We start from the raw sequence: 15,922 nt of genomic DNA on the forward strand, positions 1-15,922 counted from the left end.
CTGTGAACAGCTGCACCAGCCACGTGGGATGAACAGAGCCAACCGGGCCTGCCCGTCGGCCAGCACGGAGCAAACCGCTCAGCCCAGGCCACCCCCAGCCCTTCTGTGCACCCCGAGGGGACTACTCACTCGGCTCCTTTAAGGCTGTGGCAAAACATGCGATCCCACTCCGAGCTGTAGGTGAATCCGGAGTGAGTGCTGGAAGCAGTGTGGGGGCGAGAGAGTGGGCTCAGCCTGGTGCCCGCTGGTGACAGCGGACCAGCCTTCCTGTGTGAGCCCCTGCCCACCTGGCTCCGTTACTCAGGGAAGAGAAAACCTCACAACAGCTACCTGCTGCGTGTTCTCACGTGACTGCCACATAAGCAGGCTTTTTAGGCCCGGGAGAAAGAGTGGCTGTTATTATTACCTATTGTGATTATTCAAACAAAACAATCACAGTTTCCCCACTTTATCATACAGTTGAGGATTCATAACACAAACAGCATCCCCCACAGCCTCCCGGAAAACGACACCTATTTCTAGGCACTAGGCAATCGAGCACCTATTTGCAACGAGATGCAATAAAACAAAGATACAAGCTGCCCCAAGTCCATAAGTGTACCTTTCGTAGGACTTAAACACTGGACCTTTGTACATCATCTCTGAAAGTTCAGAGAGGAGCTCTTAAACCTCCAGGCTCATGCCTTCTTTCTGCAGCCAGTAAGTTCCAGAATATTCCCTGGGAACTAACACCCTGTGACTATCTAAAGTACCTCTGCAGAGCCTCATTTTGTTCCACAAACAGCCATCCCCTATTTTAACCTTCTTATAAATTGACTGTTCCTAAGCATTGTAGTTCCTTTTTCCTTTAAAATAAGTTTTATTCCTTTTCTTGTTATAAAAGCAATATATGGTCACTGTAGAAAAATCAGGAAATACAAGTGAGCAAAAAAAAAGAAGTAAATAAGAAACACCTGGAAAATATTGTTCCTCGCTGCCCCCCCAACCCCTACCTGCGAGAGAAGGGTACATTCTCCTTTCCCTACCAGGCTTGCTGCCTCTGGAATTCACATCAGGCTTTTGATTTAATTCCATAGTAACGTAACATTCCCAGAAGAGTCCAGTCACATGTGTCCTCTCTCAGGGGACCCAGTTTCTGTGCCATCTTTGGCCAAAGAGACTCCCGAAGTCTTTCACTAGAATTTACCCAATGTCAACTCTTTTCGATGGTAGTAATAACAATTCTATTAGCAGTCACTTCTGTTCATCAAGATACCTAGTACTTTAAACAAAAGGCATTATGAAGTCCTGCCCCAAAAGTCCACCCTGAGACAGGACTTGGATGCTGACAGTTTTTGAGAGTTGATCCCAGGAAATACAAGTGAGGGAGTAGTGTGAGGCAGGGAAGGGCCGGAAAGCAATGAAGTCATTAATGAACAAGTTGCCACTGTGAGCAGTTAGGCTCAGGCCTGCTGCGGACACTGAATTGTGCCACTGAAGAACAGGGACGCCAGGTGTACTTATCCACCACATCCTGTCAATCATTGGTGGAGGGTTGCCCCTGACAGGTTAAATCCCTGGCACCTTTGGGCTGCCCTGTGCAGAGGCTGAGCAAGCTCCCACGGTGCCCAGGGAGGGTGGGTGGCAGCCCCAGGGAAGAGCTGGGAGATGCTGGTGCCTGCGATGGGAGGCGGTCGTGGTGTGTGGAGGCTGCAGCTGCAGGTGAACTCAGAGGAGACTCAGCTTCAGAGACCTGAAGCTGGCTTCAAAACCCCTCTTCGGGTGCATCCACCATACCTTACTCTATCTTTTTTTTTTTTTTTTTTAGCCAGATTCTCACTCTGTTGCCCGGGCTAGAGTGAGTGCCGTGGCGTCAGCCTAGCTCACAGCAACCTCAAACTCCTGGGCTTAAGCGATCCTCCTGCCTCAGCCTCCCGAGTAGCTGGGACTACAGGCATGCGCCACCATGCCCAGCTAATTTTTTTTTCTATATATATTTTTAGTTGTCCAGACAATTTATTTCTATTTTTAATAGAGACGGGGTCTCGCTCAGGCTGGTCTCGAACTCCTGACCTAGAGCGATCCACCCGCCTCGGCCTCCCAGAGGGCTAGGATTACAGGCGGGAGCCTCCGCGCCCGGCCCCTTACTCTATCTTCTCCTCCCTTTGCCCTCAGGAAAATACCACCCACTGGCAAGTTGGTGCTGACCCTCACAACGGACGCGTGCGAGGGCAAGGAAAACTTCGTGCGCTACCTCGAGCACGTCCAAGCCGTCATCACAGTCAACGCGACCAGGAGGGGAGACCTGAACATCAACATGACTTCCCCCATGGGCACCAAGTCCATCTTGCTGAGCCGGCGTCCGAGGGATGACGACTCCAAGGTGGGCTTTGACAAGTGGCCTTTCATGACCACCCACACCTGGGGAGAAGACGCCCGGGGAACCTGGACCCTGGAGCTGGGGTTTGTCGGCAGTGCTCCCCAGAAGGGGGTGCTGAAGGAGTGGACCCTGATGCTGCACGGCACGCAGAGCGCCCCCTACATCGACCAGGTGGTGAGGGATTACCAGTCCAAGCTGGCCATGTCCAAGAAGGAAGAGCTGGAGGAAGAGCTGGACGAAGCCGTGGAGAGAAGCCTGAAAAGCATCCTGAGAGAGAACTAGCGCTGCACACCCGCCGCCCCGCCGCCCTCTGCCCCGCCTCTGCCTCTGTCCTCGCCCCACGTTTCTGGCAGGCGCCTAGCAATTACTGTCGCCCACACAAGCAATCCCATCTTCTTGATCTGAAGCTTCGCTCACTGTCGATGATTATTTTCATTACAATGGAAGCAATCTTTTTAATTCTATGCCCCAAATACAGTGTTCCCACCAACGTCTCTGTCCTGTGTGTGACTCTAAGGTCTTTATTTCTGTCATTCAAATAGGTGATACACTGCAAACAAAACTGGGACGGCACTCCCCTCAATTTTTTTTTTTCCATTTCTGAGAAAAGAATGCAGTTAAAGAGCCACACAACAGTGACTCCGAGAACGTTCGTCCGTGGTCTCAACTGAGAAGCTGTTACCCGTAACAAGGAAATCAAAGCTGGGGACAGAGGGTGAGCTCTGTGTGTCTCTTGAAGCACAGGAGATGCTGTAAATCCTTTGGGGAAAGATGTTTTGAATTTAGTAAGATTTGTCAGGGACGTAGAGGAGGTGGTGTGATTCCAAAGATGCTGCCCCTCAAGAGCCCTAGTTACTGTTGGGGAAGAGAGATTCAAAAACCATGAGCACTGGACATTATACCCCCCAAGACCAAGGTCACAATTCGCCCTACCCAGCCATGTGACGAACATAAAAGCTAAGTCGTGTGGTTGTCCTTTCACCAGCTGTGGCCCTGAGTTATGGTAACAATCTGCTAGAGCAGCCCACATTTCTCTCAGTTTGCATAGAGTTCATCCCAACCTTGATTTCCTGGGCTCCTCACATGGCTATGCAAAAGAAAAAACAAATTAAGGCAAGGCGGGCAACACATCTAGTGAAAGTAGTTTACTAGTTTTTAAAACAGGAACGTTCCTTTTCCTAAGTCACTTTGGGGCTTTATAATCTGATCTAAGGGAGAGGTGAGGTGAGTGCATTTTTTTGACAGCTGTGATTTCCAAAAATATAATTCGAGAGAAATATCTAACTCCCTCACATTGTGATTCCATCGATGTGTTGGGGAAATGGCTCTGTCTGGGAAGAAGCGTGTATGAAGGATGAAGGGAGCGTGTTTGCAGATAGGAGCGGCCACCCTCATATGGACCTTCATTCGTACGGAGCCTCTCCTGCCAAGGGGGCCATGCCAACTCATCCCACAGTACCTGAAGGCCTGAAGGAGGCAAGAGAAGACCTCTGTTAGGAAAGCACATAGTCACCATCTTGGCAACTTACGCAATCCATGAGAATATTTAACATGCAACCCAAAGGTTATAGCTGTCAGCCCCCAAGAGATACCATTTCATTCCCAAATAGACATTACCAAAGTGACCTATTGTCACTTTGTTCAGCTACCCAGGGACTGGCTTCTCATCCCCAATCCCGAAGCATCCCCATTTTCAAGAAATGATTTGTTTTCAGCCAATCCTGGCTCCATCCCTCCCTTCCCATGGGAGCATGTGGCTTCGCCTGGAGCTCCTTTACCAAGCCAGCAACACAAGAGCGCTAGGTTCTGGTCCCTGAAGGTGGCCACATGCAGAGGGAAGTCTGAAAACCCCATTTTCTTTCTTTTTGCCCCCATATTGGCATGAATTTCTGTCTTCTCTAACACCCTGTGACCTTCTCTATATCATGCTTTAAAGTGTAATAATATGATTTTTTAAAAGAAATTTATTACTTGTTGCAAAGGTCTTTTTAAACCAGTCTAGATTTAAAAAAAAAAAAAAATACATGGAAATCATTGAAAATTCATGTCACATTAATGGTCTGAAAATAAACCAAAGGACATTATGTGTGCATGTGTGTATAAGTGCACACAGAAATATATATACATATGTAGACTATATACATGTGTATATATATGTGTATATATATACACTTGTATAAATGTATATACACACATATACCTAAAATGTGTGTATGTGTATTTATTGAAGAAACAGACACCACATTCATCTCTAAAACAATATTCAGAGGACATCAAGATGATTCTGGCTGAAGAAAAAGGCCGGTGGAAATTCAGGTGAAAATGTTCATCGATTCCCATTATGTCACTTCTGTAATTTTGCAGCTCTCTGTATAAACATTAAATGTCTTATATTGCAGCAAAAATATAAAATAGTTGTCCATATTTTCACAGTTGTGGTATAATTTATGAAATTAGAAAAAAAATTATCAGCTTCTTAATAGAAATGGCCAGTTTTGATATGAGTATACAGTATATAAAAATATATATAGTGCTATATATAAATATTTGGTCTCTATTTCATTTTTTGCATCAGTATTAACACCAAAATATGTCCAGCTAGTGATGTTTTTATGATATCCCTGATCCTAATGCAAGAGACAGTTATTTATAGTCATTTATTTTAAAAAATGAAAATAAGTGAATAATTAATCAGGTTAAGATTGTTACTCCCTGCGACAAAATTTTATAAGTGAATTTCAAAAGACGTGTTGTAAATTAGGAGGCTCAACAATAAAACATTACCTTCCAGAAATTATGTGGGATGTGCTGTATCTTACATGAAAACACTTCCACCCATTTTAGGGGCAGATAATAAAAAGTTGCCAAAGAGAGGTCTAGAAAGCCTGCTTTAGTAAATGTGCATGAAAGATTTATAATTAGCATATAAATCACACACAAATTATGACCTACAGTAGCATTTTTCAAATTCAGGTTACATCCATTAGTGGGTTGTAACATCAGCGTAGGAAGTCATTTTTTAATCAAATAGACTAGGATAGAGTAGAATAGAATAGATCATGCATATCAAGGATAAGTATTGTTTACCAAAATATTTGTTTCAGGTGTGTGTGTGTGTACTGGCTGACAGTGTAAAACGCATTTCTTATTGTGGTCGTGGTCAAAAATCCTTTAGAAACACTATTCTAGAATATATGAGTCAGGCCAGGCTAAGTTATACTATAGTAACCAACGGCGTCAAAACCTCAGTGGTTTTCTGCAACACAGGTTTATGTATCATCCACACAAATTCTAGTGAGGGTTCAGGTCACTCCCCAAAGCCACAGACCTCCATGCAGTGACGCAGGAATCGAGGCTGCTTTAGTCCTGTGGTTTGTAGTCATCACATGAGCCTCTTACAATCACTGTGCAGAAGAGGACCCACGGAGGCCTCTCATCCACTCTTTTACGTTCACCTCGCAGGAATCACACACGCCAGTTCCTCCCACTGCCTACTGCCCAGTACTGGCCAATAGCCCCGTCTAAATCCAAAGCAACCAGGAAATGTAGGGCAACTAATGGAATTCTTGGTGAGCATTAGAGTTTCTGCCACAGGACGTGCCTGATGTTCCTTAAAACATGTTCTTAAAGTCACACCTAACAGGTGTGGTACACACTGGGGGATGGGCACGCTTGTGGCTCTGGCTCAGGCGGTGCAAAGGCAATTTATGTAACCAAAGTGTTTGTACCCCTATAATATTCTGAAATATATAAACAAATAAATATATATTTTTTTTTCTTAAGTACCAATCTACATGACAACCTCTCTTTATGGATGGTACCGTGAACATTATTACAAACTAGCAGTACCTTACCTCATATGACCGCAGACTATTCTAGAAAAATCTTAACAGTTATTAATAAAATATTAATATACTGTATTTATCACAGTTCATTATAAAACCAACTTATCATTTTGTCCTCTGATACAACACTTAAAATCAATTGTTAAAATCTTCATCATGCCAATGACTAAAACCATATATTGAAGGTCCAAAGTTTGATCTTGTGATATTGAGACACTTCTTTTTAAAGCTTAAGTTCAAAGATTGATTTCTAAAAGATTAAGTTTAAAAAGTTGATAAAATTCTTATAACATTATTACTGTATGTCATCATTACTACCATTTATAAATTCATGAGTGGTTTTCATATGACCAATGCATTCATTGGTTTGAGTGATTATATGAAAACCACACAGTGCAAAACCTTCAGGACACACAGCCAAGCATTTTATATTGGGAGAGAGAGAGTGAGAAAGAGAGAGAAATGCTGAAATAGGGGAATTGGTGATCTTATAGCCAAAGTAAGCTTTTAGATGCAAAGAGTCTAATTTGAGAGAAATTTCTAAAAAGCAAAATGCAAAGATTAGGGACAGTGGTTGTGGGAGAGAATAAGAGGCCCTTAAAACTCTTCAGCACAGAATGTCTCCTGGGCCTTGACAAGTTCGATGTCTGGTGAGGGCCCACTTCCTAGTTTAGAGACGGTGCCTTCTGACTCCAACCTCACATGGTGGAAGGGGCAAAGGGGTCTCTGGGGTCTCTTCTACAAGGGCATTAATCCCCTTGTATGAAGGTTCCACCCTTGTGACCTAATCACTTCCCAAAGGCCCCACCTCTTAATACCTTCACCTTGGGGATGAGGACTTCAACATATGAACTTGAAGGGGACATAAACATTCAGACCATAGCAGCAGTATTGCTGGGTGATGTGGACAGGAACAAAGGGAGCAAGTCCCTTCTCCCTCCTTCAGCCTTTCAGGCTTCCCCTGGGTCCCCTCTGACAGAGCTTCCCAGGAAGCAGCAAAGCAGGACAGGAGTGGCAGCCCACCCCTGGCAGCACAGGGTAGAGAAGACAGGAGCTCACTAACCAGCACACTGAGCCTCCTGCAGTCACTGCCCTAACAAACCCCCCCGCACCGGAGACCTTGTTCAGGGTGTGGGGTTAATCCAACTTAATCCAAACCTCCTTAAGTTCTCTGTTGATACCAAACCTTATTAATCAGCAGTTATCTTTGGGAACTTTGGGGTTGCAAGAAACAAAAAACCAAATATAACTAATGAAAACAAACAAGCAGTAAGTCAAAATCACATGGAGTAGTTCTCAGGCCTAAAGAGCTGGCCAGCACCATCCTAGAAAAAAGACAGCGATTGGAACAAATCTGGGGACCTAGATACAAGGCAAGAACCCATGGTGATCTCGTCAGAACCACCCCCAACAGAGCAGAGGGCATCTGTAGTCTTGGTTTCATGGGACTCAGATTTCAAATTTGAACAAGAGGGAATCTGACTGGTCTAGTTTGAGTCACTAGCTCACCCCTAGGCCAGAGGAAGGCAGGATGTCTGAACCAACAGTCTGACCAGGGCCGTATTCAGTGTAGGAGGAGCAGCTCCTCAACACAAGGTCAAGGCTGCTGCCTGAGGCCTGGGAGGTATTTCTGGGCAGGTGGGGGCAGCAGAGGCCAGCCCACTGTCTTAGGCTGGGTCCTTCCGGAAGCCACGCACGAGACAAGGAGTCCCAGGCAAGCTGTTTATTTAAAAGGAAGCACCCATGTATACGGGAGAAGGAAAGTGAAACAGGAAAGGGAGGAGACCAATACAGGGGACACTGATAAGTGGGTTTCTTCGTGGGCATCTGAGGCTCAAACCCACTGGGAGCCTCCAAGCGACTACCTAGAATATGCTTAAAACTTCTCCCAATGGAGGGGTGAGAGAGCTGGGGTCTTTACCCACCAGGTCCTGTCCATCCTTGGTTGAGGGCTGCTCCTGAAAGCATGAACTCCCTGGGACTCCAACCTGCCCAGTGTATGGACCAAGCATGCTCCTGTGGCCGTAGGAGACCCTAAGGCTGAGGGTCGCAGGTGCTTGCAGCAAGAAGCCTCGGAGTGAACAGCGAGAGTCGGGGTATCTGGGCGAAGTGCCCTGGGCGGCTGGCACAGCAGCAGGGATGGCTCACTGACTCATGCTTGGAAGTGAGTAGGGCAGGAGGCTGCCATACTGCTTCTCTATGGAGAAGGCAGCTTTGGGGAAGTCTTGCTCCTGGACTAGGCTCTAGGCTACATCAGGGAAGAGGGACGGAGACCCTGGCATCAGTGCTACTGGGAAGCCTGCTCTGAGCCCCCATGTTCACTAGCAAGAAACTTTTTATAAAACAAAAGTTGTGGTGCTTGCTTTCAGAGACCTCGGCGAGAGGAAAAGCCAGGAATGAACCCATTCTACAGCTCACCAGGGGAAAGCAGAACTGAGCAGGGACAGTGGGGAGTAGCCATCAAGAAAATGAGCAAGTGGGGCAAATCCCTGGGACCCTCGGGGATGGGGAACAAAGAGCCTGTCTGGGTCTCAAAGTTTCCAGTGCAGCCAGCCCCATATTTCACACCAGGGGCCCAACTTTCAGACTGACGTGAGCCTGCCATGAAATGGCACTTATTTGGTCCCTGTACCCGACCATGACTTCACCTCCTTCCACTGTCCCCCTCCAAACCTGTTTATTTCTCCTCCTTGAACAAGCCAAGTCCATTCCTGCCCCAGGGCCTTTGCACTTGCAGATCCTGCTGCAATCATGTGCAGATCTGGGGCAAATACACAGATCTACAGGTGCTGCCCCTGTTGTCCTTCGGATCCCATGTCACCGCCTTCACTGGGTCTTCCCTTGACCACGCAATTCAAAGTAGATGTCACCCTATTTTATTTCCTTCATAGTATCTTCTCTATTTAATTTTCTCCTCATTATCAGCCTGCCTGTGCATTTCCTGCCTCCCCCACCAGAAAGTCACATCTCTGAGAGCAGGACCATGTCTGATTGTCCCTGGCTGTCTCCCGAGTGCCAGACTGTGCCTGGCACAGAACAGATGCCAATACATTTTTCTTGGTTGACTAAATAGAATATAAAAATGAGCTTTCTTTCCAAAATGATACGCCCTGCCTTTTTAAATAAAAATATTAACTGAACACATAGTCCAAAAAATAAAAAAAGACTTAATGGGGAAAAGACAGACTTCGCAGTGGCTGTTAATGCTGAATAAAATATACACACAGGCCCAGACTCCGAGTACACCCTGCGCTCCAGCTAATGGGTGGTTTCCATCATTCTCTCTTAAGCTTTTAAGTCATAAATATTTCAAAACTGTGCAGTGGAGTGGGTTCTCCATTCATCTTTTAGGAAGAATAACAAAAGCTTATTTCTTTCTTGAAATCAAAACCTCAAATGTTTTCAGAAAAAGATTGTTTAAAGCTCTAAATAGAAAGAAAAGGTGATTCCTTTTAGTATGCTATCATTTGTAAGAAAGAAATAAAAGAGTGTAATTCTTGACTGTCAATTTTCTCTAATAATGTGTAGTTGTCTTGCCACATGCTTTTTTTTTTTTTAGGCCAATGCAATAATCCATTTAAGTGCATTCACTCAGTGTGCCCTTAGTGTATTTTGCAGCATCTACACAGAGGAGTAATTTTTAAACTGGCCTAAGTAAAAACTCATTTTTTTGACTCTTAGTAAAAAATAGATGCCTAAGTACAACGTAAAAATTTTGCAAAGATTCTGGTTTGGAGTAATGTCTATTTCTTAGGACATTGACAGAGTAAGTACCTGTATGCACATGTTTGCATGTGCATACACACGAGAACACATACACTCATGTGTGTCGAGGCTATATTATGGTAATTAAGATCCTTAATAAGTCTGAAAAATCTCCCCTTATCAGCACAGCATACTATCTGGCACATAGTATATGCTCAATAAACGCTCATTGGACTAATTACCTAGCTTCTAAACAAGGGGCATATGCAGTGACATTTCAGTTTGCTCCTTGAAACCTGCCCTAGGACTGCAATCTCTGAGTGAGAAAATTTTAAGTATCTCATACAAAAATCCATTCAGTACACATGTAGTGGCAGATGGCATTGTGCCCTCCCTATAACACCTGACCCTTACTATTTGCATGTATTTCCAGGCCTGACTTCCAAATGCCAGCACCTGCATTTCTTTGCCTCTTGGCCCCCAGAGTTAACACCCCGAGAGCACACCTCCCACTGGCTGGCAGGAGTTGGGGGATTAGTACCCTGGCTCCCTCCCCACTCAGGGAGGATGACACTCAAGCTCGTGTTCCACTCCGGCTCCCAGAATTCCTCAGTAGATCTGGCTCTGGCAGCCCTCGGTGCCAAAGGATCCGGTGACATATCTCTCATCATCTGCCTTGCCTTCCCGGCACCCCTCTGCACTCCCCTGCTGGCGCTCCCTAAGATCATATTCCAATGAAACTTTTCACATGCAAATCTTTGCTTCAGGATCAGCGTCTGTGGGAACCCAAACAAAGACAGATCCCTTGAATCAGTTTATCTCTAACAAAACACTCATCCTCATAGGCATGTACTCGTGCTTGAGATGGAATGAAAATGAGCCAGTGTCATCAACTAGCACTTTTCTCTGTGAAATCCAGACCGTGTCTGGGTCTCTAACAAGTCTTTGAATGAAGCATGATGAAGAGCGTGTCTCTTTCCTAAACAAGGATGGTGACAGAGCACCCTGTCCTGAGCAGGGGCTGACCCACCCACACCCCAAAGCCCCTGTTAATTAGACAAAGGACATGCAAGCAAAGAAAACGTTTTAATGAAGGTTTCATTGGCAACGCCAGACAGGTCAACTATGGTCTACTCCAAACAGGAACCCTCACCCTTTTATCATCTGTTCTATAATATCAAAGCTTTCCCCTACAGTGGCCCCAAAGACATTTTCTCCCATTAAGCCCGGGCGTTTTAAGAGCCCTTCTCTCCCGATTTCTTCTTGTTTGCTTTTGCCTTTCCAACCACGGTCTCCACAATGACAGCGGTTTCCTCGTACGTCTGAATGCTCTCCGTTGAAATCTTCTCGATGGATTCCACCACTTCCACCTTCTGATACGCCAAAGGCTTGGGAGGGCTTTTTTCTGGCAGGCTTCTTCTCCTAGTCCCCTCCAGTCCCTCCTGGATGGCCCCAGGCCTTTGAGCCTCGGGTGTAGGCAGTTCCTCTGGACCAGGTATGACTGTGGGGCAGGGTCTCCTGGACCCCTCATCCTCCTTCTCGCCATCTTGTTTCTCCTCCGGGCCTTTCGGTTCTTCGGCACTTATCTCACCCTCCTTCTCTGTGGTTGGCTGGATGCTTGGGAGTTCATCTTCTCTCCCCTGGGGGACCCCCTCCCCATTCTCCGGAGGGGGCTCAGGCTGCTCAGGAGAGGGCTCCACATGGGCCTCAGGACGCACAGACTCTTCCTCGACGGAAACCACCACCCCACCTTTGGCCGGGATGGAGGAGACACAGAAATCAGGGTCCACATAACTGGCATCCCCGGTGACCAGCACGTGCCGCCCTTTGGTGTAGAGGTCAGAGGGCGGCTCGGGCTCCTTGGGGCTTTTCACTTTCTCCTTGACCAACTTGGACAGTTTCCCAAAGGCTTTGCTTATCTGCCCTCCGTCTGGCACATCCTCTGGGTCCCCTTCTTGTGTCAGGAGACTGGCCTCTTTGCCCTCTGGCTCAAGCTTAGGTTCACCTTCCTCTTTAAGCACCACCTGCACCAGCTTTGTGTCTTCCAGACCTTTCAACGGCACTTCTTCCAGAGGCCCATCTGCTTTGTCTTTCGCCATAATCTCCTTTCTCCTTGGAGCAGTCTTGGGGAGGCCTTTTTGTCTTGGTTTTGCTGTTGTTATATCCTGCACAGCCCTAGTGAGATCTAAGAAAACACACAGGCAGTAAGTCAAGAACAATTGTCAATGAAAGCGTAAGAAAATGAATTGGTTGAAAAATAGGCTAACTCTATTGGAGACAAATGTCTAGCACTATGGTGGGGTTTCCTGCATCTAGAGCAAAAGCAACGGGGAAAGAGCCCTGGCTCTGTTGCTTTATGGCCCATGTTGAGGCCCCAGCTCTGCCAACCAGCTGTGCGACTTTGAACAAGTCACTGGATTCCTCTGGGCTTCCAGAAAAGGCAGGGAAGGTGCTCCTTGTCCTGACACTCGCGGTCCACCATTGCACTGAGCGGAGCGTACTGAGACATGATGCCCCACCCTGGCTGCAGTCCCTGCGAACTCACGGCAGACGCTTAGATCCACAGACTAGACAATGGAAGCCCATTCCTCAAAGTCATCCCCCCTCCGACTTCCTCAGAGGAGAAACAGCACAGTTTTCCGGGCCTCTGACACGTTCAGATGGCCTCAGGCTTGGGGACGGAATCCATTCACAGTGTGTCTCCCTCATCCCACATTTATCTCAGGCTAAATCAGTACCACCAGCCCTTGATAGCACCCCTTCCTCCTGGGCCAGAAGCGGAAGCCGTGCTATAAAATTCAGAAATGATGGGAATCCCCTGTCCCCAAGGCTTTGCTCATTTCTTCAGACCAGCAGAAAGGACGACCTAGAAGTTGAAGGAAATATACAAAAATCTCACCCAGTATAATCTATGAGGCTTCCCAGCTCCACCCATATAGTGATTTTGGAACTTTTTCAACCCAAAGGTCATCTCTACCCCCTCCCACAGGTCAAGACAGATGAGCACCAGCACCTAGCATGGGTTGACTCGAGGTGAAAAGAGAGCAAACAGCAGAAATGGGTCACAAAGCCATAAGGGGGCAGAGGATGGAGACAGGGACAGGTCACAGGAAACTCTCTGTCAGGAGCCAGGACATGAGGAGAAAGCGCTTATAGGACCACCACAGAATCTCAGGGCCCAGTGCCAGAGGACAACACAAGACCCCTTGTTCAAAATTATTAAGAATCTCAGGACAGGGACCCCAGAGCATTAAGCTGAGCTGGGACCCGTGCTGGGCCACACGTCTGCGGAGCCAGCGCTGGGTGTCCGGCTGCAGGCCGGCTGCCTTCCAAGCGGTGTGCCACGAACCCCTCTGAGCTAAGACACGTGGACTTGAAGGCCCTATAAGTATGAGCATCAGCATTACCATCTTCTCTTTCCTCCCAAAACACTGGGCTTTGCTCAGAAGATTTAGATGTGAGGTGACATTTCACAGAGCAGACATTGAAAGCAGAAGCCGCATTTGCCAACCAAGCTGTTTCTGGTCGGTTTTGAAAGGAAGAAAGAAGGAACCATCATGAGCCTCCGACACCGCATCGGACACTGGATCAAGCACCTTTGCGCAGACTAGTTCATAAAATTTTAGGGGAAAATGCAATTCGATACCCACTTCTTGCCAAAGCGAAGAAGCAAGAAGTGTATACCGAATCGTATTCTTCCCCTGATTAAATGCCTCGTGTTCAGGGACGGCATGTCCAGGGTGGCCTATTCCCCCAGGCGATTTGTGTTCCTTATAAACTGCGTGGCTCATCCGTTAGCACCTGAGGGGGCACATCAGAGAGGAAGAGAAGGAGACCTCCCGCACACACAAGCATTTCACTACCAGCTGGGTCAGAAGGAAGCATGAACGTGAAAGTCGGGGAGAAAGGCACTTGGTTTTTTCCATTTTTTCGACACAGAAAAAAGCAGAAGCCAGGGTTGGGGGTGGTACCTTTGCCGCCAGACGCAGAGCTGCCAGAGGCTCCATGGCTCGGGGTGAGCAGGGCAATGGGGGTCTCGATGAAGGCGGAGGTCAGCCTGGCAGAAGGAACCAGAAAACACAAGCCACACAGGCGGTCAGGGGCGACAGCGACTCTCTCATGTTGAGCAAAAGGGAAAGAAGCTTTCTCTCGATCAAACTGCTCATGAATTATACAGAATTTTACACAGATAACCACATACACACATGCACTGGGTGAGGACGTAAAGGAAATAATCGTTTCTTTGGGCTCAAGTCGTACACTGTGAAACGTAACTATAAAAAATCGATAAAGTAGGGATTGCTTATAATCTAAAAATATCACTTCTCTGTGGGACAGAGTGTTTGGGTTTTCTGTTTGTTTTTTAGTTAACGAGTGGCCAACCCAGGCTGAAGTATTTAGGGTAAATCAGGTATGATATCTCCCACTTTAAAAAAATAATAATAGGCCGGGCTCAGTGGCTCACGCCTGTAATCCTAGCACTCTGGGAGGCCGAGGCGGGTGGATCGCTCGAGGTCAGGAGTTCGAGACCAGCCTGAGCAAGAGCGAGACCCCGTCTCTACTAAAAATAGAAAGAAATTATCTGGCCAACTAAAAATATATATAGAAAAAATTAGCCGGGCATGGTGGCGCATGCCTGTAGTCCCAGCTACTTGGGAGGCTGAGGCAGGAGGATCGCTTAAGCCCAGGAGTTTGAGGTTGCTGTGAGCTAGGCTGACGCCACGGCACTCACTCTAGCCCAGGCAACAGAGCGAGACTCTGTCTCAAAAAAAATAAATAAATAAAAATAATAATAATAATATACATCACATATAAATAGAGAAAAAGCGATGAAGCAATTGAGACAAAATGTAAACAACTGGCGAATGCAGATAAAGAGTATACAGAAGCCCCTTGCTCTATTTTGCCACATTCCTATCAATTTAAAATTATTTCAAAATTAGAACTTAAAAACAAACAAGCAAAGGCATATCCAGTCACCTTTTTGTGAAGCCCTGCCCTCAAAACAAACATTTTCACAAGGACATCTGAATGCCAGTTCAAGGCTTATCCTTGTCAATACACGCATCAAGTGTCACTGTGACACAAATACATTGACCTTCACTGGAAAAAGAAAAAGAAAATCTTGCTTTTCCTGCTAAACATTCGAGCACTCTCAGCCAAGACAGAGCACCCAGAATGAAGGAAAGAACTTTTTTTTAAATCAGAATTTATTCATTTATTGTAGGTAAATAATATATTCTTTTTTTTAACTTTTTATTTCAGCATATCATGGGGGTACAAATGTTTAGGTTACGTATATTGCCCTTGCCCCACCTGAGTCAGAGCTTCAAGCGTGTCCATCCCCCAGACGGTGGGCACCACACCCATTAGGTGTGTATATACCCATCCCCTCCTCCTCCTCCCCTCTGCCCGACACTGGATGAATGTTATTACTATATGTGCACTTAAGTGCTTATCAGTTAATACCAATTTAATGGTGACTACATGTGGTGCCTGTCTTTCCATTCTTGGGATGCTTCACTTAGTAGAATGGGTTCCAGCTCTCCCCAGGAAAATACAAGAACTTTGTGGGCAACTTGGTATGGGAGGGGGAGGGGCTCTCTTTTAATTCAATCTAAACCCAGAAAATTAGCAAGACTGAATTGAAAAATCACAAATTAACTTCCGACCTATTCTCTGAAGGCTATCTATAGATGTGGATACGGACATATGGACATAGCCACAGACAGACAGACAGACAGAGTGATACACTTAAAGAGAGAATTTCCCAGCTGTCTTAACGTGAGTAGGGTTCAAGTCCCAGGTCCATTATGCAGGAGACTAGACAGCCACAGTGCTGACAGCTACGACACTGACCCACGGATGCTAAGAGTCATGACCAATACCTCTGCACAGCCCTCAGTGCCAGGCACTGTGCTAGGCACCTCCCCTGCAGCATCTCCTTAAACACTCCTTGTCATCCCACCTGCTAGGACATTGTGTCCCCAGAAACCTCTGGACAAAAAGCAGA

The 15,922-nt window shown here is 46.5% G+C and overlaps 2 protein-coding genes across 4 annotated transcripts in view; one reads left to right on the top strand and one right to left on the bottom strand.

Moving 5' to 3' along the window:
• PCSK2 (proprotein convertase subtilisin/kexin type 2) overlaps window positions 1–5,153 on the top strand; it is a 188,964-nt gene extending 183,811 nt beyond the window's left edge. Inside the window, exon 13 of one of the 3 annotated variants that reach the window (XM_045529543.1) lies at window positions 2,155–5,153. In XM_045529543.1, coding sequence (XP_045385499.1) covers window positions 2,155–2,641 — 487 coding nt within the window. In that variant the 3' untranslated portion in view covers window positions 2,642–5,153. The remainder of the gene's footprint in view (window positions 1–2,154) is intronic. The other 2 variants (XM_045529542.1, XM_045529544.1) reach the window with 2 other exon arrangements.
• Window positions 5,154–10,976: 5,823 nt separating this feature from the next.
• BFSP1 (beaded filament structural protein 1) overlaps window positions 10,977–15,922 on the bottom strand; it is a 35,507-nt gene continuing 30,561 nt past the window's right edge. The window contains exons 7-8 of the mRNA XM_045528883.1: window positions 13,881–13,966; window positions 10,977–12,094 (exon numbers count right to left, since the gene is read on the bottom strand). Coding sequence (XP_045384839.1) covers window positions 11,145–12,094; window positions 13,881–13,966 — 1,036 coding nt within the window. The 3' untranslated portion in view covers window positions 10,977–11,144. The remainder of the gene's footprint in view (window positions 12,095–13,880; window positions 13,967–15,922) is intronic.

This window comes from Lemur catta, chromosome 17, assembly GCF_020740605.2.
Source record: "Lemur catta isolate mLemCat1 chromosome 17, mLemCat1.pri, whole genome shotgun sequence".
NCBI lineage: Eukaryota > Metazoa > Chordata > Mammalia > Primates > Lemuridae > Lemur > Lemur catta.